The sequence below is a fragment of the Macrobrachium rosenbergii genome, chromosome 29, assembly GCF_040412425.1.
Source record: "Macrobrachium rosenbergii isolate ZJJX-2024 chromosome 29, ASM4041242v1, whole genome shotgun sequence".
NCBI classification, from domain to species: Eukaryota; Metazoa; Arthropoda; class Malacostraca; order Decapoda; family Palaemonidae; genus Macrobrachium; species Macrobrachium rosenbergii.
Genome location: NC_089769.1, coordinates 20,946,270 through 20,972,083, shown reverse-complemented (window position 1 = coordinate 20,972,083; position 25,814 = coordinate 20,946,270). Strand labels below are relative to the sequence as shown.

Genomic DNA, 25,814 nt, shown 5'->3' with positions numbered 1-25,814 from the left:
TCGACTAAAATTGTCTGTTGGGTGTCAAGTGGACATACCATACGTCGACTAAAAATGCTTTTTTTAAATATTCGCAGAAAAATAATTATAGGCCTAGTTTGCGAAAGGTTTTAAATCACGCGCCTTGAGGGATGCTGGGAGTTCACGGATCAAGCTGTTGTTTTGTTTATAAGCGTCACCCAGACACGCATGCGCGAATTTCCTCCTTCCAGTACCAGAAAGCATCAGCGCCGTATTGTCCGAGAGCGATTTTTTGACGCATCCGTGTTTTGCAGAACTTTGGCGAGTGTTTGCGTATTTGTGAGGCAACAGGACGTTTGCAGAGATGTCCCAACATCGTCAGGACCGTGAAAGGCCATATTGCCTGTCGGTAGTGAGCGTGTGAGACGAGTTTTAGACTGGGATGCTGGAGAGGGACCAAGCACCCAAGATGACCCAGCTTCTCAACGCCGTGTTGTGCAGCCACGTGTGACCGAAGGGGACCAAGGACCACATTCCGTGCCTTTTACGACACCTAGGAAGCATCGGGGTGTCCTGAGGGGCATCTGTAAATTTTTGAAAAAAACTTTTTCCTTCGCTGAAAATCCTGGCATTTCTTGAGTCACCTTGTCATAATTTTTTTCGCCGTTTTATATTATTCGTTACATAAAGTGTTATACACCAAAATGTGCGCAATTTCATGTAGAATACAACAAAAAATAAATCATTCTTTTAGCTTTTAACAGTTTTGAAATATTTTAATTTAAATCACGATAACTGACAAAATTTTAACATTCGGTCAATTTTGACTCGACCGAAATATCCAAAAAACGCAATCGTAAGCCAAATTCTTACATTCTAGTAACAATCAATCATTTACCTTTATTCTGCAACAAACGGAAAGTCTCCAGCACAATATTTCGATTTATATGGTGAATTTTTGAAAAAAACTTTTTCCTTCACTCCGCAAAAAATCCTAGCATTTCTTGAGTCACATTGTCGTAATTTTTTCGCCATTTTATATTATTCGTTACATAAAGTGTTATACATCAAAATGTGCGCAATTTCATGTAGAATACAACAAAAAATAAATCATGCTTTTAGCTTTTACCATTTTTGAAATATTTTCATATAAACGATAAATAGAAAAAAATCAACCTTCGGTCAACTTTAACTCGATCGAAATGCTCGAAAAACGCAATCGTAAGCCAAAATTCTTAAATTCTAGTAACAATCAACCCTTTACCTTCATTTTGCAACAAACGGAAAGTCTCTGGCACAATATTTCGATTTATGGTGAATTTTTGAAAAAAACTTTTTCCTTCCATCCGTGCTCGCGAACTCCGCTAAAAATCCTAGCATTTCTTGAGTCACCTTGTCGTAATTTTTTCGCCGTTTTATATTATTCGTTACATAAAGTGTTATACATCAAAATGTGCGCAATTTCATGTAGAATACAACAAAAAATAAATCATGCTTTTAGCTTTTACCATTTTTGAAATACTTTCATATAAATAACAAATAGAAAAAAATCAACCTTCGGTCAAGTTTAACTCGATCGAAATGGTAAAAAAATGCAATTGTAAGCCAAAAAACTTACAGTCTAGTAATATTCAATCAATTTCCTTCATTTTGAAACAATTGGAAAGTCTCTAGCACAATATTTCGATTTATGTTGAATTTTTTTTAAAAACTTTTTTTTACGTCTGCGCGTTTTGAATTCATGCATCATTTTGTGATAATATTTTCTCTGTGTTGCTTTAATCGTTTTACAATCTGTTATATACCAAAATCATCGCAATTTAGTGTACAATACAACTAAAAAAAATTAACTCTTTAGCTTTAACCGTTTTGCTTACAGCACGATTTGTATACAATTATATACGAGTTTTTTTTTTCTGTCATATATTCCAATATTTATATATGATAATGACTTTTTTTTCATTTCTGATGGTTGCATACTAAACTTCAGGCAATGACAAAAAAAGGAGCCAAAAATGAACTCTTAATCTTAAAAACTAAGCGTGCTGTGATTTTTTGAAAAAAACTTTTTTCCGCTTCGGTGCTAGCTCCCGAACGCCGCCGGCATACAGGAGACGTTTTTGTAAATAGGGCTTCGGCGTTTAAGGGTTAATGGAGCACTTACAAATACAAATAACTTCCTTGAATACATTTAAATATATGATACTCAAAATTCTTCAGAACAGCATTCTCAATTATAGTAAAGGCAACCATTACCAGTATAAAGATTTTACTTCATAACTTTGCAGTACTATTTTAGAAGCAAGTTCAAGAGAGATATAAGCATAAAAATATTACCACAACTCTATATCTTACCATTATATATAACAATGTTTATTGGGTGGATTTCCAAGGAAACATCATTTTGTATAATAAGGAGATAGGTATGTGTTCCAGCATCTCTGAAGTAATGGATGATGGGGAAGTTACAGTCATTTGTCATGACTGGATTACTACAAGTCTCATTACCTGGAAGGATGAAATACATTCCATTTACAACAAATATTTTACAAAAATAAACACTACCTAATCATGAAGTTTTATACACAATAACTCAAATGATAAAAAGAGTAATCAAAAAGGGAAGAGATTGATATAGCAGTGACAGGATGCTTACTACAGTACTGTGAAATCTTTTATCATGAAGGAGAGAAACAGATGAACATTTGGGCAAGATGGGAATTCATGAATAAATTGGTAACATGATGTAAGAGCGTTAATGATGATCATGACGATATACTGTGCACTACTCAAGTGTAGATCTACTATTCATACATAAAAGGAATCAGAATACAGTAATCAGTATTATCCTATAGTGCAACAAACATCTTTAAGAGACACAAGATTAAATTCCTTGGGAATACTAGTTTCATTATGGACTAATACATGAAATTTCTTAAATATTTCAGCCACTCTACATACTGATGCCTTTCCTCTTTTCACAGGTATTTTTGACATCATCCAATGCTGGTACTCCTGAAACAGTTGCTTATGTTGCGAGATTCATCCCACAATAGGCCACAGGATTCTGAAAACTGTTAATCCAAAAGCTGTACAATGACTACATTACACATTAACATTGCAGAGTTGTACTGTTTACATTCTATAGTATTTTAACCCCCTAGACAAATACAGGTTAACCATCACTAATCCAGTATCACTGGGACTTGCAGGGGGCTGGATTAGTGATTTTGCTGGATTACAGAGGGGTAAGGTTAGAATACACTTGGCACAACAGTTAACCACCTTATCCCACCTATAAAATACCCTGTAAAGCAGCACAGGTTGGTTAATAAGGAAAAAAGAAACATTAAATGAAAATCAAGTCAAATTTTAATGAAGTACAGGCAAAATAAATAGTACAGGTTATTCTGTTGGCTTACAAAAGTAAGTTCATCACTGCTACTTCCAAAGTGAAGAGTTGGAATTTGCAACTAAGCACATTTACTTGTCTTGAGATGAAGAGCTGTCAGGATTCCCATCTTCTTCATATTGGAATTTTTTTATATATTTCAAGCCATTCTCATTTATATTTTTACTGTATTTTCTCCTTTTTTATTTTTACAACCCAAAAGATAACCGCAATGGTGTGCCTAGCCTACATACAAATGCACAAACTCATTTGCTGGCATTGGAGAAATTGCTACAGCTTGTTTGAGTTCACGATTTTTCTAATTTATATTTTACACTATTCTCATCTATATTTTACTGCATTTTCTCATTTTTTATTTTTACAACCCAAAAGATAAACTCAACCATGTGCATAGGGTACAAGCAAATGCACAAACTCATTCACTGGCATCGGAGAGCTTGCTACAGCTTGCTTTGGTTCGCAATGTTACGCTGATGATTTTTTAAATTTATATTTTACTCTATTCTTTTTCATAATTTTACTGTATTTTCCCATTTTTTATTTTTACAACCCAAAAGAGAAACGCAATCATGTGCATAGAGTACATACAAATGCACAAATTCATTCTCTGATGTTGGAGAACTTGCTACAGCTTGTTTTGGTTTGTGTTGTTATGCTTATGATTTTTTAAAATTTATAATTTACAATATCCTCATTTATATTTTTATTGTATCTTATAATTTTTTTAGTTTTACTACCCAAAAGATAAACAAAATCGTGCGCGTAAGGTAAGTACAAACGCACAAACTCATTTGCTGGCATTGGAGAACTTCCTACAGCTTGTTTTGTGTTGTCTTATTACATTTATGGTTTTCTTATTTATTTGTTTTTTGTTATTACACTTATGATTTTCTTATTTATATTTTATGCTATTCTCATTTATATTTTTACAGTATTTGCTCACTTTTTATTTTTACAACCCAAAAGATAAACGCAATTGTGTGCGTAGGGTACAAACATACCCGCACAAGTAGCACCAACAAACAGTAGCAGCATGTTGGTGCGGTGACCCTGGAAATTTGAAATTGCACTAGCTGAAATTAGTGCCAGATTAGTGATGGAACTGGATTAACAACTGCTGCATTAATAAAAACGGTTTATCCAGATGACCAGGGCTTTCCTTTAACATGTGTTTTCACAATCTATATTTGGCTGCACCTTTTAATTACCATTCTGATAATCAAAACAACAATCACATCCCTACATTGGCCATCAAAAGCTCACTTTAACCCTTACTGGACGGGAATCCTCATAAGAGTATCTATAACAGGTTTTGGGTGATGGACGGGAATCCTCATATGAGTATTAATATTACTCGCCATACGATTCGGCTGTATCGAGCGGGAAAGAGTTTCCAATTTGGCTGTATTGAGCGGGAAAGAGTTTCCATCACTTCAATGGCCCATAAATGACTGGTGATGACTTGAGATTCAGTTCAGGTCAGTCAGTGGGCATCTCAGGGAGATCAGTATTGTTCTTGACTTGATTGGGCGATGTCTTGCTCCTCTCTCTCTCCCATGATGTCTTTTTATTTATTTGCTCATAAATACACCCAGGGATTGCTGTTGGTTTTAATTCTTATCTTTTATGATATGATATCAGTTATAATTGTAATTTTGCAAAGAAAAGTGCAAAGAAATATTAGAAAAATATGTATACCTCCAAAACGTTACTGCATCTCCTGATCTCAGTAAATTTACGTAAATATTTTGCAACAAATATACTCAGATTTTGTTACTAATTTTAGTTCTTATCTGTTATGATATTGTGTGAGCTTTAATTATAATTTTACAAAAAAAAAAAATTATTAGAAAAACATGAATAACTTGGTAAAATTTACAAGAGTTTCATAAAAGAGGCCCCACACAGGGTTGTAAATATTCACTGTCAATTTCCCATGGAAAGTATGGAAAATTTTTTTTAGAAATTTTTGCTTACACCATGTGCATTTGCATATCTTCCTCTTTCCACTGATGCATTTTTTTTTCTTAAATTGGCCAACCTTAAAGTTTGCCTGGTCTGGAGGTGTGCATGATATATAATTAGCCCGCATCTTCAGGGTTAATACATGATATATAATTAGCCCGCATCTTCAGGTTTAATACATGATATATAATTAGCCCGCATCTTCAGGGTTAATACATATTTTTCAAGGTGCTTGTGAATTGCTCTATGTATATTATAGTATGACACTATACTGTTATAAACTAATATATTCAGTACCAATTAAAATGACTTCTCCTCTACTTAATCATCCACTTCCTAAACTGCAGCACCAAGCAACTCTTTTTTTAAGTAAAACTACTCCAAATGCAACCCTTTTTTCAAGTAAAACTACAGTACCAAGCAAACCCCTTTTAAGTAAATCTACTGCATCAAGTAACCTGTTTAAGTCGAAAGTGTCCTACAACAACCAACTACGTCAACTGATTACGATCAAACACTTCAGGGCAAGTAAGCAGCTCAATGTGACTGAATGCACAATCATATGCTTAAATATGGTCTCACCATCATTCAATCTGCCTCATTCGTCAATTAAGTAAAGAGTTGAATGTTGCATACTGATTAACCAAGAGATTTCCCAGGGAGTTGGATTGAGGCATAGACAAACTGAACTGACCTCAGTCTCACCTTATTTGTTACTTTATATACATGTGAGACCATGACCTCTTATCTTTGAGTAATGTCCCCTAGTGATTAAACCACAATGTAAGCTGTAACTTGTGTCCATACCCTATACCTTGCTTGGACTTGACTTTCTTTTAGAGAGAGAGAGAGAGAGAGAGACTCATGGATCTGTCTCCATGTTGCAAAAGACAGGAGATAGACTGACTACTTCATAGCGAGATCAAGCTAAGAAGCCTCATGCACACGTCCCAGCTGGGAGCCCAGGATAACATCCAAGGTATTTCCTTCTCAAAATGCCAGGCAAGTTAACTAAGTTCTACTGAAGAGCCCATACCTATTCCACAAAGTGCACATATCTGGAAAAGCCACCATAATGCCCTGAATGGCTGAGACTGATAACATGTGCTATGAAAAAAGACACTTTTTTTTTTTTTTTTATCAGAGACAGTGGAATCAACTGGAATTATATCTTTCCACACCAACAAACTACACAACCAGTTCCACTTTGCTAGGTATACCACTATGACTTTGCATGACAATCTCCAAGTTTGAAGGTGCAACATTTTAGGTTACTGCAGAATTTTGAAAAGTGCATCTGGCAGAGCAACTTCTCCCACTTGGGAATTCTCCTGGGACTGTCTATCAAAAGGGGAAAGAGATTAGAGAACCACTCCTGTTTAAGGTCAAACAGAGCTTTCAGGTCATTTTCATGTTCTTGGAGGACCCAGCTTGTCTAGATACACCTTGGTGAGTTTAAAAAGAAGGAAAGTGTAAACTTCCAGTTCATCCTAAGAATGTACGTGCCTATCCTTTTGGTGGCAAGTCTGGCAGGGGAAGGCAAGATAAAAGGCAGATTTTGATTAGGTCTCCTTGCAAGCAGGTGTACTAACAGTGCTAATTGTCATAAAATTGCCATGCATCTCTGGGTACAGCAATTATTTGCATGGGGTAACCTGCTTTACTCTGACGAAGATGTCTACAACTATGTTTTGCCTTCGTATAATCAACTTCGAACTATGTCAGTATCACTGGCTTCTATCCAAAAAAATCTCTAATGCAAAAGAATACTGCATTTCTAATCTAATGCCTTCTGATTGTCAAACTTCAACGATTTTCTCAGTTCTAACAGACTTAACAAAAGCATCGAGGCCTAGGAAGACAGCCTCAAATTCCAAGATGATGATGTACTGTCCCTAGCCCTGCAAAGACCATGGTGCACTCCCCAACCATGGTTTGACCTGGCAGGAAAAGATCAGGGAACTCCAACCAACTGATTCCATAAAACATGACACTGTTGATCCTTGAGGACTTTATCTGGAGCTGCAAATTTTGTTGATAAATTACTAACTGGGATCTTATCAACTGTATATGTACGACAGCATTCTAAAGCAATTATGGAGAATAGTTTCTCCAAGGAGAGACAAGAAGCCTGATCAGGGTTGCTATGCCTTGGCCCGATATTCTGGTTTGCAACAGAACTCCTGGAAAAAGGATGGCAACCAGAGGATCCTACCTGCTTTAAGTCAAACTAAGGCCTCCATGCCAAGGCACACAGTCCTCATCAAAGAAGTTAGGTCCAACTTGTCCCAGTCATGCCAAGGTACACAGTCCTCATCAAAGAACTTAGGCTCAATTTGTCCCATTGAATAAGTAAGCCTACTGGATAACTAACTTGTCCCAGTGAATAAGTAAGCCTATTGGATAACTGACTTGTATCAGGAGTATACTGATGTCATCACCAGCCAGTTTTCAGCATATCTTCTCAGTTTTATGAAGCTCTTGGTTCAAGAGTCCTAAAAAAAATCCTGTGGAGAGGTAACCAGGGCTGAAACAAGGGACCTGAATGGAAGTAATTTCTGTCCAAAGGAAGCACAGGCATTTCCTTAAAACTGGGTGCTTTGGGATGTGAAATTGTGTATTCTTTAGGTTCAAGTATAACAGTAAATCTACTTTCCTGATGGTGAGATGAATCAAATCCCCTGTTTTCACCCTTAAAAGCATTTGCAAGAAATGTATCCAACAGATTAAGGTTGATGATGGGTCATCACCTACTTTTACCTTTCAACTTTAAAAAACTGACCACAAAACCTAAGAAGTTGTCAAAGCACCAGTTTGTCCAGCAGCAAATTCACTTTGTTACCAAATCTCCAGAACCTCTGTGAGTCCCAACTTTAGGCACTGAAGCCTGCTGAAAGCAATGTAAGTGGGGATCTTGGCTCAAGAAATCAACCTGTAACCATTTCTGACAACTTCCATAAACTGCCAGTAGCCACAATATCTAGAATTTCTGAGACAAGTCAACACTAATAAAAAGAGAAGTCATTCAGGGGAAAACACTGTCATTTCCTTCTATCTAACCTAGCACAGGACTTCAAAGTACAACATTGCCTTTCTCGTCTCTTAATGAAGAAGTTGCTGGAAAGGATTGACGCTCCATCAGAATACCTTGGCATGGCAGCAGAGGAGTAGACCACTGGTTAGGTCATGCAAGTGGATCATCAAGACTGGGCTGCAATGTGCTTCCACGGGAATAGCAACAAAATCAATCAGCTGCTCTAGGTGCTGTTGCTTTATATCTTGGAAACAGGAAAACGACAGCTGCTCCAAAAGAATATGTAACTCTTATTTGAAGGAATACAGGATTCTACTGGTTGAATTGCAGTTAACTGTCACTCAATCAAGATATCATTTGAAGACAGACATTTCTTGACTTTAATGAACAAAAATGATACTGCTGTAGGCTGGGAAATTAAGACAATAACTGCACAATGAGACTGGTGATAATAAATGCCTTTTCAGGTATACAGATTTCAATAAATGATAACCCAAATAAAGGAAACAAAAATGGAGTGAAAGACAATGAAATGAGTGGACACGAATTTAAAAACTTGGGGAATTTCATTCCACTGTTGATAGCTAGTACACACAAAAAAGTAAAGCAGTTACTGCAGACCTGACTCTATGTCATATATGTGAAACACAACCACCACTCTTCTATCTATTAGACAACAAATTCACTGCCTGGGTAATTTGAAAAACAAGAAAGGGGCTGCATATGAGTAATGAGTTTCTGGGAAACCAAAATGAACTCACAATTAAAACTTTATGTATTAAAAAATAAACACTGCTTACCAGTAATGTTGTAATTGCCTGGGTGAATTTCATAACAATATCCCCATGGTCGTGAGCCAGAACAAACAACAGTAAGGTTCAACAGCTCTCCATGCTTTAACCAAGTGTTGCCTGTCACATTCACCTGAGTTATGGGCTCTGAAAAATAATAATTTAGAAAATCAACCCAAGTAAAAAAAAAAAAAAAAGTCCCCTATAAAAAGCTCAAGAACACAATTTGAAAAGAAGATAGGTGAGCTATTTCCCAAAATATTTGAATTCTTAAAGGATAATAGACATTTACCTAACATGGAGCTCTTACAGTGCCTAACATGGAGTTCTCTAAGCAAATTCATAACATGAAAACTAAGCGCCTTTAATAACTATATCATGTTGCTTTTTTCAAATGGTCACAATCAAAATAAGGAAACTTGCTACTGTACGCTTCCAGACAAAGTGATCAACTTCTTACAAAGATAAAAGATATTTCTGTCTCCTATATGCCATATATGGGACACAACTGAACCCTAAGGAAAAAGGATGCCAAGAGTTGACAAAACCAGGTCTGAAGGCCTTTACAGTACTTCTTTATGCTACCATTTTATAACATAAAAAAATGACAAAGCAAAGATAAATAAGTTTTGCCAATATCTAAGTATGCCATAAAAATATATTTGAAAGCCTCTAAGTTTCCACTCTTCTTTAGATAAAGAGTACAACCTTTGATAACTGGGAGCAAATAAAGCTCAGTTTTGCTACAGATCAAATTTAGTGCATCAGCAAAAATTTCATTTTACATTATTATTCAATAGGATTATGTTCAGCAATCCAACCTTTGCTTCAAGTTTGTTGTCAAAAACCTGCTGCTTTGAAGTTTATGTCATTTTCTTCCTAACTCTTTTTCTGTCTTTGTTTCATTTGTTTCATTTGAATGATGACTTGAGCAACTGACCACATGGCAAGATGAGATTAAGAAGAAATACATTGGATAATGAAATCATAGTAATGACAGACCCAATAGGATAAGCTGTAACATGAGAAATATATTCACTAATTTCAACAAATTTACTTGAGACTGTAATAAACTTCTAACAAAAGTAGTGCTATTAAAAATTCTTGGTTCAAAATGGAATGAGTAGTTTTACTAATTATATGTTAAAACATTTAAATATTAATATAAATTAGTACATGATTTAATATTTTTATAAATATAAATTGGAAAATCATGACCACCTATTAAATACTAATCATATTAGTAATTCAATCATATTGTTACTAATCTTGAACACAAATGTCTTCATTCCTTAAATATCCCAAAAGATCAAGATGTCATCTTTTCGTTTCCCTGTTAAAAATACCCATTCAAAAAGGTCAAAAAGTAAAGCACTATAAATTTAACTCAAAAAGTAAAGCACTATAAATTTAACTAACTCATGTTTGCTATCCATAAGGTAAATGTAAATTTAACAGCAGCTTACCTGATGCAGAGATATCAACATAGAAATAGCCAGGTTTGAACATGCTCTTTCCAAACCCAATACGTGAAGGGTACTCAGGCCAATACCCATCACATTTCCAATTCGGTTGAATGGGCGGTGGTGGTTCTGGTGTTGTGGTAGTGATGTTGGACGGTGCTATTGTTGGGGTAGTTGGTGGTGGTGTTGGTTTTTGAGTAGTGACTGGTGCCAGCGTGGTTGTCTGGTTGCTAGGCTTCGGTGTAGTAGTGGTAGTTGTCGTTGTGGTGGTAGTGGTAGTGGTTGTAGTTGTTGTGGTGATGATATGGTCAGCTACTTCAATGTAAACATTAACACGAATACTGTAGTCGCCAGGTTCAGTTATGTTTATCACTAAAGATGGAGAAGAACATGATGCATGTATCTGGAAAACAAAAGCAAAGTGAATTTTCTGAACTTTAAAATTATTGTTTTAAAACATCTGGCAACTAGTTCAGCTTTGCTATTTAAATTACCAGTAGTGATATAATAAACCTGCTAGGAGAGTACTGTAGCTAGAAAAGTGACAGAATCCACTAAATAGAAAGATAATCTTCCTTCAATATAAGTACTGTTAATCTATGGATAGAGAGATAGGCGCTTACTGCTATAAACTGGAATTTATAATAAAAAGACATTTTTAATTTAAGACATTTTTGGTTCCAGTACATAAAAAACAGGTTATGACATAGGAAAACCTATTTTAGTTAGCCACTGTGAGTCTTTAAACAGTGATGAATATAAAGGACCCTGGACAAGAAGGCTCTATCTCCTGTCCACAGCAACTAACTGAGGTTTCCCTTCATTTTACTCGGATAGTTGTGACAACAGTACATGTATCAACTACCTTCCTCATTACATGCCAGGTCTGGAGGTAATCTAACCCTATTTTCCATATGAACTGCTATGTTAGACAGATGAAACCCATAGTTTTTGCACTAAGTACCTAGCAATCTTAGCTAAAAAATCTGAACAGTAGACTCGAATTAAAAAATCCAAACGTGAAGGTCACGGCTCAGAAAGGAAAATGCGATGCTTAGACAAGGTTCCCTCATGTCTTAGATAGAACAGCGGATGGTAATAAAATCTATCCTCTCGCCCTTTGCTAAAGCATAAGAAATCAATGACTGTTTGGCCAATTTGAAGCCACTAAGTAAGCTGTTCCATTGAAAGCTAGTAGATTGTTAAAAGCCTTCAAACTCTGAGACAATGGAGATAAGAGGAATATCGTTCTCCATTTGTTCCAGTCTTGGAGTGCATCTCTTGCTATTGCCTAAATGTCCAAGTTCAGAGATGCATGCACTGGAAATTGATGGTTCTTGCATGCAGCAAACAGGTCCACTTCTGAATGTGGAAATATGCTGGCAATTACCAACTTGAGAAGGGATGAGCATGAACCCAACCTCGATACAAGACATTGCAGTCATATTGTCTAGAACTGACAAAATGTGGGTCCCTTTTTGAAGGCTTCAATTTTCTGAGATGGAGAGGCAGCCAACAACTCCAGGAAGCTGATATGATACTCCATCTGAACAGGTGATCATCTCCCTGCTACTTGGCGATCCTCTTAATGGCCTCCCCAAACAGTTAAGGGGACATCCATAGGTAATATCACTCATATGGATGGTGGAGTCAGGTCAACCTATTTTGTCACAAACCCCTTCCAGGTCCACAGATGGAGTAACTTCCCAATCTCAGATGAAGGCAATGACAAGGCCTTTTCCTGGCATGTGAGAGCCAGACTCTGTTTACCCTACAGGATCAGGAAAACTGATTCAACTTCTTTTTGGGCTTGGGTTTTTTTTATTACTCTGCTCCCATGACCTAAGTTTTTTGGTGAGGGAACCAATCTCTGACTGGGGAGACTGTTCAGCCTCTCTACCCTGAGAAATTTTTACACATCACATCCAATTCCATACCCAGAACAGGCCTGAATTCCTCATGGGAATCATGGATAGCATCTCTATGTTCACACTCAGTAGCAAGAACCCCCTTGATACTGTCCAAGACTACCTCCCAGAATTCTGAATGTCCAAGCGGAATTTCCATATCATGGAAGCCCACATGAACTGATTGAGCCAAAGCAGTTGTATCACCAATGCCTGGCAGGACAGAAGTCCTGAATAAATCACTATACCCCCTAAAAGGTACAAACACTTCAAGATGGGGTTGGATAAACCTAACAGGGTCACCTCTGACATTCGACTACTGCATGGGAGAAGCAGGATTCTTATCTAAGGTATTTCTCTCATGTAAAGCAGAAGACTGTTCCCTAGATCTTCTGGATTCAGAAGGGAAATTTCAGCGGCTATACCCACTCCAAGTCGGGTATTAATGACATCTCTCCCGAGGAAAGACTCTTCTTTTCCATTGGAGAAGTCAAAGTGGGAGTTCCCAGAATCCACTGCTTTTGGGGAATTGGCCCAAACATGGACTCTGCTAGGAGAGGGATGGAACACAATCAGTTGGAGTTCTGGTGGAGCAATGTATGGTAGTCTCCTCCCTCTGTATTCCTACTGAAACCTATGACTCATAGAGACAAATTAAATTGAGCTCTTTCACCATTCAAACTTGATGCCAGAAACATGTTGCATATTTCACACAAGTCCAGCCACCAACCAAATTCTCTTTTATTCCTTCAGTGGCTGTCTCATGGCAGGTAGTTATGAGCTATCTCCAAAGGCAAAAAGCAGAGGAAGCAATTTGCTGCAGTGCAGGCGGTCTGTGGGTCCTGTGTATTAGCAGCTCAGTAGTGATAAAACAAACAAAAGCTTATTAAAAACTACCTAGTGTTAGCTACATACATCACTGTACTGTACATGTAGCAAACACTTCAAATTAAATCAGACTGACATGGCCACAAGTATGTGCCCATAGTATACTATTAGGTACCATGAACAATGGGTCACATCCAAAAATGGTAGTATTGTATTAAAATATGACTTCACAAGTACAGTAAACCCCTGGATTTGCATTCTCACAATTTGCTGATTCAGCGATTTATGGAATTTTCTGTGGAACCTTCTATGAATTATTCAAGGGAAAACTCACCCATTCGCAGATTTTTTCATAGAGCAATGTTCTGAATTTTCATGACTAAATACTGTACTGTACCTACACATGCATTTCATGATAAAATAATGATTTCCAGTATTAATTTTCAGATATTAATATTAAGTTTAATAAGATTAAATAATAACATTAAATAATATAAATAATAATTCTCTCTCTCTTACTGAGATAAGAGAATTTTTATGCCTAAGTAATATGCATGTTTTTTGTTCTGTATGAAAAAATAAATGATTTACTAATTTTCAAATATTAATATTAATGCACTAAACACAGCAAAATATCAACTCAATAAAGAAAATATAGTGAATTAGTAAGATTTTAGTTCATTATAAATTCTTTTCCTCATCTTTTTCCGAAAGCTTTGGCAAGGGGGGGGTGTAATCTGTCAAATATGTCAGATATCTTGACATACTGACTGCGTGGGTAGAAGATGTTGCCACTCAGTGGTCAAATAAATGTTGTCTCTTGCTGGTCAAATACTGTATGAAGGATACTGAAAAATCTCTCTCTCTCTCTCTCTCTCTCTCTCTCTCTCTGAGATAGATTTTTCATGCATATGTAACATATGTTTGTCTTGTATGCTGTAGTTTTATAGATAAACATGACTTTACTGTTATTAATTTTTTTCATATTTTCCAAGCTATAATTACAACTATTTGCATTTGTATAGTAAATTACTAAAAACTTTAAACAAATACATATCATTCCCAGTCTTTTTCTTGGATTCTTCAGAGCAAGGGGTGCAGAGCAAGGGGTGCAAGTACCTGTCCATTAACTTGACATATTGACATAGACCATGAAGGGGAAGTAATGTTGCCGACAGATGGTCAAGGATACTGAAATCTAATCTCTCTCTCTCTGCTTCATAAATCATGAATTTCCATCTTTGATATCTAACTTAAGAATAACCTCTCTCTCTCTCTCTTTCCAAAGTTATTCTCTCTTTCTTTGTCATAATATGTAAGAATAAACCCCCCTCCCTCTCTCTCATGCCAAAGGATACTCAGATTGTGAGAGATGGGTAGATAGATATATAGATAGATAGTAAGGGAGAGTGGCTGATGGAAAGATATTCTCTCTCTCTCTCTCTCTCTCTCTCTCTCTCTCTCTCTCTCTCTCTCTCTCTCTCTCTCTCTCTCTCTCTCTCTCTCTCTCTCTCTCTCTCTCTCTCTCTCTCTCTCTCTGTGTGTTATTGGCTGGAAGGGTTGGAAGTACATACATATATATTTTTAAGGATAAAATGTTTAAGATGACTTTGAAATTATATTAATAATATTTCAAAGATTAATACAGTAATAGGGTAATAGTTTAAGGTATACTTGATGTAGGGTGCTAGTTTAAGGTATACATTTGGTATCTGAACTTTCAAGATAGTTATAAGCATTTTTAGAGGGGGGTGTTAACTATTAGTGGATTTTAACTATTCGTGGTGGGTTGTGGTATACATCCCTTGCAAATTTGGGAGGTTTACTCTACTGCAATACCACTGCCTTAAAGGATTTACTCAAAAATGTTTCTCAACTCAATTAAGACAAAATAAATGGATACCCACACAATATACAGTATTTCAATACATTTCATTACTTTGTTCACCCAGTCTCTTCCAAAGCACCAGGTAATGGTTATAGGATACGTTAGTTGCTATTTAATCAAAACCATTATTGACTGGAATTATCATATAAAATTTATATAAAATCAGAATTTCTAAGATTTTAAAATGTTTGACAAAGCTCACCATCACAAAAAATACTACACAGGAAATATTGGCCTTTATAAACACCAAGGCTTGTAAGTCAAGCACAATTGGGAACTACTATTATGGCTATGCTTCATGAACAAGTAGTTGGGCTAACCTGATTTACCCTTTTGGGAACCTCAAATTATCTATCAATGTTAAAATAGTCACTGACTAATGAGTTTCAATAATAAAAAATTGTCTAATATTATTGCAATAATGCTAATCATAGATTTGTTAAACAGGAAAAAACTGCACACCAATTACATCGTAGCCTAGCAATCTAATCCTAACTTCTCACCTTGCAGGAAGCAACTGGCTCCCAATTTCAACAAATATAAGCCTACCTGTTAAAATTTTAAGGAACTAAAACTTTTCACTGGATCTTAAAACTATTCAGAGATATTATTCAGAGCAAATCCTGGAGGTTACGTGAACTCTGGGACAGACCAGTATAATGATGAACATAGCTGCTATATGCACTGTTGTTACAGATGAGTGAGTAGGATGAAGAAAAAACAGAGGAAGTCACTGTAGAGGGGAAACACAGCCCTCTTGTCCCGAGTCCTTTATATTCTATCACTGTACCAACAAGCACTATTCTGTCCGAGACCATCTATAAGAGAATTCTTTGAGATTGGTTGGCTTTGCATCTATGGACAGAGTGAGGAAGAAACTATCTGAAAGTTTTGAGTACAATCTGACCCTTGGTATAAGCATGTTACTGTAGTATAAATTTTGCAAAAGTAACCCACATAGTAGATTTCTCAAAATGTATTAAGAAAGTAATTAACCATACTTAGCCCTCATAACACCTAAATTCCAATAACAGTTATTAACCTTTGAAAGACTCAAACTTGAAGAAAAAAGTAACAAGAAAACAGTTTTCTCATTAAAAACAACATATTACTGAGGTACTCACATTATCGTTAATGATCCACACAAAAGAGATCATTTCTGTCCGCTGCTTTAACCAGTCATGTGGGTCATGAATGACTGCAGTCAGGTTAGTTGTATTTGTGGTTGAAATGTGGTTCAGCGTTGGAGGTGCTGTAACATTGGGCTGAACCACTGACACATAACCATTCAAAAGAGCTGTAAGGAAGCATGGGCAAAATCATCTGAACCATGTAAACAATGCAAATATGGTCATTCAGCTAAAAAATGGTATTACTATAACTCAAACGTCTGCTTCATCATAAACCATTGCTTCTGTATAGCCTATCTGTGATTAAGCATGAATCTCTGACTCATCATTTCACTTTTAGAAGAAAAAGATCAGTTGGCTCAGGCTGGTTGGGATTTACACTTACATTTCCCTAAGTCCTCAATTGCTGACTGTGTCTGGTGACTGGTTGAAAGAATCCAGAAATACCCTTCTAGGTCAGTGTGTTTTTTCCAATTTCAATTTTTTACTTTTATTCCTTACTATATTTTTACTTTGCACTTGATAACATCAAATGCATTTATAAGACTTTCAGTCATATTTCTTTAGTAGTTAATTCTGTAAACAGCAACATCAATTTACTTACCATACTTAAAGGTAATTTCAGAGGTATCAGTAAATACTTTTGTTACTACTTTTCCATTTCTCTGATTTCTAAATTTTATTGTGAACAATATGGTAATGATTTAATTTTACTATTCGAAGTGTTACTTAACCCTTAAACGCCGAGCCTCTATTTACAAAAACGTCTCCCGTATGCCAGCGGCGTTCGGGAGTTAGCGCCAGCGGAAAAAGTTTTTTAAAAAAATCACAGCATGCTTAGTTTTTAAGATTAAGAGTTCATTTTTGGCTCCTTTTTTTGTCATTGCCTGAAGTTTAGTATGCAACCATCAGAAATGAAAAAAATATAATTATCATATATAAACATTGAAATATATGACAGCGCAAAACAAATTTCATATATAATTTTATACAAATCGCGCTGTGAGCAAAATGATTAAAGCTAACGGATTATTTTTTTTTTCTTTGTATTGTACACTAAATTGCGATGATTTTGGTATATAACAAATTGTAAAACGATCAAAGCAACACAGAGAAAATATTATCACAATATGATGCATGAATCCGTAACGTGCAGACATAAAAATTTTTTTTTTTCAAAATTTCACCATAAATCAAAACATTGTGCTAGAGACTTCCAATTTGTTGCAAAAAGAAGGTACATGATTGAATATTACTAGAATGTAAGAGTTTTAGCTTATAATTACGTTTTTTTACCATTTTGGTCGAGTTAAAGTTGACCGAAGGTTGAAATTTTGGCAGTTATCGTGATTTATATGAAAATATTTCAAAACTGATAAAAGCTACAACCATGAGTTATTTTCAGTTGTATTCTACATGAAATTGCGCACATTTCCATATATAAAACTTTATGTAACGACTAATATAAAACGGTGCAAACATTACGATAACGTGACGAAAGAATTTCTGAGATGTTCGGCTGAGTTACCGCGCGGACGTAAGGAAAATATTTTTTTCAAAAATTCACTATAAATCAAAATATTGTGTTAGAGACTTCCAATTTATTGCAAAATAAAGGTAAATGATTGAAAATTACTAGAATGTAAGAGTTTTAGCTTACAACTGCGTTTTTCTACCATTTCGGTCGAGTTAAAGTTGACCGAAGGTTGAAATTTTGGCAGTTATCGTGATTTATGTGAAAATATTTCAAAACTGATAAAAGCTACAACCATGAATTATTTTCTGTTGTATTCTACATGAAATTACGCACATTTTCATATATAAAAGTTTATGCAACGACTAATGTAAACGATGCAAACATTACGACAACGTGACGAAAGAATTTCTGAGATGTTCGCCGAAGTTACCATCAGCATGCAGACGAAGGAAAGTTTTTTTTTTCAGAAATTCACCATAAATCGAAATATTGTGCTAGAGACTTCCAATTTGTTGCAAAATGAAGGTACATGATTGAATATTACTAGAATGTAAGAGTTTTGGCTTATAATTGCGTTTTTTTACCATTTTGGTCGAGTTAAAGTTGACCGAAGGTTGAAATTTTGGCAGTTATCGTGATTTATATGAAAATATTTCAAAACTGATAAAAGCTACAACCATGAGTTATTTTCTGTTGTATTCTACATGAAATTGCGCACATTTCCACATATAAAACTTTATGTAACGACTAATATAAAACGGTGCAAACATTACAACAACGTGACGAAAGAATTTCTGGCGCGGACGTAAGGAGAAAGTTTTTTCAAAAATTCATCATAAATCAAAATATTGTGCTAGAGACTTCCAATTTGTTGCAAAATTAAGGTAAATGATTGAATATTACTAGAATGTAAGAGTTTTAGCTTACAATTGCGTTTTTTTACCATTTCCGTCGAGTCAAAGTTGACCGAAGGTTGAAATTTTGGCAGTTATCGAGATTTATATGAAAATATTTCCAAACTGATAAAAGCTACAACCATGGGTTGTATTTTGTTGTATTTTACATGAAATTGCGCACATTTTCATATATAAAACTTTACGTAACGGCTGATATAAAAGAGTGCAAAAATTACAACAAAATGACGAAAGAATTTCTGAAAATTTTGGCCAAGTTACCGCGTGGACGTAAGGAAGAAGTTTTTTTCAAAAATTCACCATAAATCGAAATATTGTGCTAGAGACTTCCAATTTGTTGCAAAATGAAGGTAAAGGATTGAATATTACTAGAATGTAAGAGTTTTAGCTTACAATTGCGTTTTTCGACCATTTCGGTCGAGTCAAAGTTGACCGACGGTTGAAATTTTTTGTAGTCGACGTACGGTACGTCCACTTGGCACCCAACAGACAATTTTAGTCGACGTATGATACGTCCAGTAGGCGTTTAAGGGTTAATTTTACTGTTTGAAGTGTTACTAAGTATTCTCTAACCAGCAACAGCCATTGGCTACTTAAAATGTTTTGGTGTGATTAATGAAAAGCTGTTTTCTTCAAAACTATACTGTATATTTTCACAGTGTGCTATAACAAAAATGAACTCTCCAATGAAATAAAAGATGAATTTATACAGAACTTCAGGAGGCTATTTATGAAATACTAAAAAAAGATATGAGAATTGCTATTTGTGATATGAATGCAAACGCTGATGCAGACAATGAAGGTATGGAGGATGAAGCCAGTAAGGAAGGCCTGGGAGACACTACAAACGAAATATAAATACAGTACTTAATTTAAGAATTATTTTTTTAATAATTACCTCTCCATTATATAGCTTTTACCTCCACACCAGCGGTAGTTTGACAGATTGAAACGAAAAACGAGAACACTCGGTTTTCTATGAATATCCGTCTTCTATCCATCTACTTCCCCCACCCCCCACCAGGGGACCGATAGGTATAAACACTCGTAGCCGGTCAGTTTACTTCTGTCCATGTTGAATGTGGGGAGGTAGGGAGGGCAATTTATATAATGGAAAGTATTTAAAAAATAATCTTAAAATACTGTATTTATATTTTTTAAATGAACCTTACCTCTCCTTTAATAACTGACTCCCACATTTAAAAAAGGAGGTGGGCAAAGTGGAAATCAGGCAACCCTTAAAAGCTACTTAGTAACAGAATATTTTGTACAAAACAAGTGTTTGTTTTAACCACTGAATGCAATCCATTGGCCATTAATGCTGCCTCAGGAGGACTGTCACTCAGGTGCAAGATCCTCATTATGAAGACAGCTGAGGTCTCTTTGGAGGGTTCCCCCTTCAGCAGAAGGAGGGGTAGGGTTACTGTGCCAAAACCCTGCAGAGCCAATGATGGATAACTACCAGTACATATGTAGAAAAAGGTATACAGTACTTCTAATGCTCAACACTGAGTACCTCCAAGCTTCCCAAAAACCACAACCAGGTTTAAAAGGTAGTAGACCAAAAAAGGCTACCTATCAATTCAGGACATGATATCCCCTGCACACCCCAGGGGAGTTAATGTTCTGCAATACTGTAATCGTATTTTATCTCCATGTCATGAATATAAGCCAAAGCAAGTACAAAATTACCATGCCACTGATCATTGTGTTGGTCACCTGCTGCAAGTGCCTGTAACTGTCTTCCTTGGGAAAGGCAATTATCTTTGCCTTATTTTGGGCTAAGTGCAGTTTCAGGCTAGGCCCTTACCTACAGCAGTATCTTTACCTAGCATGGAGTCACTAGGGCTTGAGGAACTTGACCCCTTGGGGCCTAGTACTGTCTGTAAGGATTGGTGGAATTGCGCAAATGAATTAAACCTGATGTAAAGGTTCTGTCTTTAGTGATATGGAAACTTATCCAAGGATAAGTTCCCAATTTTAAAAGTTGTAGCCATTGCTCACATGTCCAGTGGCTTACCTTCCATAAGGATAGAAATTGGCATGAAAGTCCTTAAACAAAGACCCAATGAAAAGGACATTACATCCCAACTCTTATGAAACCCCAGTTTTCATATCACTAAAGGCAGAACCTTTACATCAGGTTTAATTCATTTGTGCAATTCCACCAATCCTTACAGACAGTACTAGGTCCCCAAGGGGTCAAGCTCCTCAAGCCCTAGTGACTCCATGCTAGGTAAAGATACTGCTGTAGGTAAGGGCCTAGCCTGAAACTGCACTTAGCCCAAAATAAGGCAAAGATAACTGCCTTTCCCATGGAAGACAGTTACAGGCACTTACAGCAGGTGTCCAACACAATGATCACACACAAAAGGAAAAACAGGGAAATACCAGCACCAAAGTTATAACAGTATATTAATTGTAAAAAATAAAGAAAGGGATTTATGGGAATTAAGGATTTAATGAATTTTAATGCACTACCCATGAAAAGCAATTCTGAACAAAATTCTGGGGAGCATGATTCTGGGTATTAATTACTCATCAGATATGCAAAGAATGACATTCCTTTTTACCAACAGAGGTATTCAGAAACTCAGATGCAAAACTTAGTTGGTCAAAAACAAGATGAGTCATCTGTGGGGTGTCTGAGGATGCCTGCGACAGCAGTTTACACAATCATAAAGTAATGAGTTTTTGTTGAAACATATCACAAATAAAATTATAAACTACAATCTAAATTTCCTTTTTAATAGAGCCTTTGAATTACCAAGTTTGAAAATTTTTTTAGAAAGTTATTCCTAAATAAAATAGAGTAATCTTAACTAAACTGACAACAAACAAAATTTTTAAAACTTACAGGTCAATGTGAAACGGGTTCTGTTGCTTGCTCTTAAAACCCATATGAGAGGAGCATATTTCTTCTTGACAGACAAGTAAACAATCCTTTCCCCAGTATACCAATTATATGTGTTGTGATCATAAGTTATATTCCACTGGACAACTCCTTTATTAATGTAAAACTGCAAAAAATATAAAATTTTAATAAGCATCACATAAAAATACAAACTTCTATAATTTTCAAATCAACACTCATGTACTCATGGCAAAAAGTCCAAAACAACAAAGGTTTTTAAGATTATAATGATTTTTATGAAAAAATCAATTTTTTAGGTAGTTACCCTCTATCATTAGCTTTAACTGCGGCTACTTGGCGCAGGTTCGACAAGTGTTAAAACTGAAACAATCGTTAACGAGCGAAACGCTCCCAATAGTTACTCACCCACCCTTTTTGGGGGTGGGGGGTAAGACAGTGAGTTTAATGGTTGATCAGTTGTCTCTTAATCTCTTAAGAGGGGAGGAGGGAGGGAGGGAGGGATCTCAAAGATGGAGGGTAAGTACCTAAAAAACTGATTCTATCATAAAAATCATTATTTTTGAGGTGAAACTTACCCTCCATCATTAGCTGACTCCAACACTGTGTCCTGGAGGAGGGCAAGAGATTTCCCTATAACCAAATTATCAGATATAGACATATCCTTATCGCTGCTCACCTGATGCATGTGATCCCACGGCAAGTTCTTGTCAGAGAGGATCTTCATCAGATGGGGTCCACTATTGCAAGGGGGTGGAACATGGACCCTGGATATAGCCACTGGTTGAGATTGTGCAACACAGAAAGGCAAGTTTGGTCTCTGTGCCTCAGGCCTGCAGAGTTGATGGGAGCTGAAACCACAAGTAAACATACATAATCCCTAAAGAGTTACCACCTACCTAACTGAGTTGCTGTGCCACCTCACACCCAAAATGCCACCATCAATTTTTTTTCCTAAAAAAAGAAAAGGTGGTTTTAGATCAGCTAAGGGTAGCTTTCTCCAATGAGGAGTAATGGCTCTGCAACATAAATCCAACATTATCTACTCTAATGAACTTTGTTGTTCCCACTGCAGTCAAAACAAAGTAGAGTATGATATTACCATGTACGAACTCCAATGCATAAGGTTCCTCAATTACCCAGGAAGGGGTTGATAATGAAAACCTATACCTGTTCGTAACACCCAAAGGGGAAGACTAGTAGAAATCTCCCCTACTGCAACTATAGGTGCTAGTGTATGGCAGTCCCTGCTGGATAAAGACGGCTCTCAGGCAGCTGGAAGAGAACATAATTGCACCTCCACTGTCACCAAGATTTGACAGTCTAGAGAGAGGTGCTAAAGAAAACTAATCAATGCAGCTGTCGCTCTGACATCATGCGGTTTCACCAACAAAAAAGGGACAATCCTCTGGAGACAATGCATGGTGTGCTTCCAGGGTTAAGGATTAATAAAGAAGACCATGGTATCTCAGACCTAGGAACCTAAGGATCTTTGGCGGTGCTAAATTGGTCCTGACACAGCTTCCTAAATGGTTAAGATGGGATGTATAAATCCCTATAGCCCTGACAGGGCATCAAAGAAGCTCGTTTCCCAGAGTCATTAAGATGGGATGTATAAATCCCTATAGCCCTGACAGGGCATCAAAGAAACTTGTTTCCCAGAGTCAGAGTCTCTAAGGCTGGGATAGAGAAAACTCTTGGAAGAGCTTTGGTCTTCAAATCATCTTAGCATGAAAGGATGCATTAAAAGAAGTTCTGCTCCAGTATGTGAACACATTACCAACAAATAAATTGATGTAGCCCACTTACTCTTCTGGCCAAAGCCAATGCCCTAGAAGGAGTGACACTTTCTATGAAAGAGCCTTGAAAGAAGCCTCTCTCTGGGGTTGAAAGGATGGCCACTAGGGAGTCTTAAGCCAAGGACTAGGTTCCATAAAAGCAGCTTAACATAATCTTTAGCAATCCAGCTGAAAAGTGTGAACAGTTTTCCCTAAGTCAGCATGGATTATAGCCTTCATGTAGGAAACAGACAATCCTTTGTCATTACTGTACTCAAGAAGTGCAGACCTTTAAACATTGTAATCTTGTTAATATGGGTGTGCAGAGAAGGACTGCCTCTGGGCTCGCATCATAATCCATACAGCTCCAGCAATACTGAACAAGAAATTAGTATACTTTCCTCTTGTCATAGGGAAAGAGTCCCTAGATGACTAATAAAGGTCTCTGGAGCTCAGGAGCTAGATGACAGTTCCATGAGGTTAGTCGAAGCACTTCGATATTTCCATAAGGCTTCCCCTTCCCTGCCTAATGAAGAAGAATTCCACTGAAATGTGGAAGAACTGGGAACCAATGCCTCCTCAACTACCAAAGCACGATAGAAACATGGTAGAGTTTCCAGTAGTCCTCAACCCTAGAGTACGCCCTTCAACAGTGGTAATATAGGGAAGCCATACACAAAGAGGCTTGTCCAAACCTGAATCCCAACGTCTACTGCCAGGCTTGAGGGCCTGGAATTGGGGAGACAATGAATCAGCTTAGCAGCAAAGAGATCAACGAGGGGTTGCCGAAAATCCTCCTAAATGCCATACAATCTATAAGGAAAGATCAATTGTGGGAGAGTACCTGTCCCGGATAACTTAATGTGTCCACCAAACATACAGTCAATCAGGAAACAACTGAGGCACATGTACCACATTCCTCTCCACTATCTGGAGGCTAAAGTTCTGATGATGGCTATCAAGGTTCCAAAATTATGCCCCCTGCCTTCTAATATAAGCCAGAGAAGGCACACCTAAGGTGACAGAAATTACATAAATCCCTTCTGGCTAGCCAACAACTCCTTGTAGTTAATGAGAATACTCATTTCTACTGTACTGGTTACCACACCTTGAAGCGACTGGTTCCCAATAACCACACCCCCATCCTTGTCCGAGGCAACTTCATACAGTGGTAGGTCTGGGTTCAAGGGCTCTACGGACTCCCTGCGAGAAGCAATACAGTACTAAATACAACTGCCAATGAAGGAAAAGGACCCAGCCTTGGCTCTGCGGCTATAACTCATGGTCAGGCCAAGCGTGTCTCCATGCCAGTGCAACTGAAGAGGTAACATCCAAGTCAGGGCTGCTGAAGAGAAAAAGTCAGGCGAAGCTATGCAAAAAAAAAAAAAAAATACAATCGCCCAGCATAAGCAGTAGGAGGAGAGTCCTTAGTCAAATCTTTGTTCAAATCCTCTTCATCTGACGACACCAGTGATAAGGATAAGTCAGTTGTAGACTTAGCAGTAGGGGAGGCTTCTTCAGAAGGCCCAATATGTCATCCAATTGGCGGTGAATAGGAGCTAGTGGCGGATCAACCACCGCAGGTGAGGGAGCCTGATCCATATGCTTGAGAGCTGGCACCGCAAAAACAAAAACAGGAGTCACTTGGAGGAGGAGAATCAACATTTGGGCGCTATTGGGCACTCAGGAGCTGCTGGGTTCTCAGTGTTACTAGGCACTCGGGTGCTACTGAATGCTCGGGTGTCAATGGGGACTTGGTTGCTGCTGCACTAAAAGGTGCTACCGGGCACTTGTCAATGGAAGAGGAATGCTTGGGAGCCAAAACTTGATATTCCACATCTGCAAGAACTGGAGAAAAACATTCTGGCTATCCCAGAAACTGCAGGAGGGCTCAAACTCCCTAACCCTCTTGTAAGGTACCTCAGGGGAGTGGGACGCATCAGCTGCATGCCTTTTCGACAGCCGGGATTCCTCCTGGAAATGCCGCTGGCACCTCTGTTCAGGATTAGGCATCTCTGAACTAGAAAAGAGTTGATGCACATCCGAAAAGATGCCTTTTCTATGGGTGTCTATCGCAACCTGGGATGTAACTAGAGGTCTGACTGAGGGGGTGACTACCCGTTGGCAGACCCCACCGACCTCCCTTGGGCTTCGGGTATGACTCCTCCCCTGTTTAAGGGAGTGTGCCAGGGACCTTTGCCTGGGAGAATCGGTGGGACGGGCACCCACCTCCTCCACCAACACTTCAGTGACACTTTTTCACTCACTTTGTCCACTTTGTCCATAAGTTCACACACCAAAGCCCCTAACTGGGCCAAAGTGGTCACAATTAAACAGAACTTTTGCTAAAATCTCGATTCGAGGCTGGCGGTGGCACTGGGGTCAGAAGTGTGG

At 37.3% G+C, this 25,814-nt stretch overlaps 1 protein-coding gene across 4 annotated transcripts in view; it reads right to left on the bottom strand.

Moving 5' to 3' along the window:
- LOC136854657 (uncharacterized) overlaps positions 1-25,814 on the bottom strand; it is a 94,928-nt gene that overhangs the window by 49,355 nt on the left and 19,759 nt on the right. For all 4 annotated transcript variants that reach the window (XR_010857757.1, XR_010857756.1, XM_067131236.1 and 1 more), the window contains exons 3-7: positions 21,628-21,790; positions 16,374-16,546; positions 10,630-11,029; positions 9,173-9,310; positions 2,317-2,469 (exon numbers count right to left, since the gene is read on the bottom strand). Coding sequence is in view for 2 of the 4 variants with exons in the window: in XM_067131236.1 (XP_066987337.1) it covers positions 2,317-2,469; positions 9,173-9,310; positions 10,630-11,029; positions 16,374-16,546; positions 21,628-21,790 (1,027 nt within the window). In the remaining 2 variants the exon portion in view is untranslated. The remainder of the gene's footprint in view (positions 1-2,316; positions 2,470-9,172; positions 9,311-10,629; positions 11,030-16,373; positions 16,547-21,627; positions 21,791-25,814) is intronic.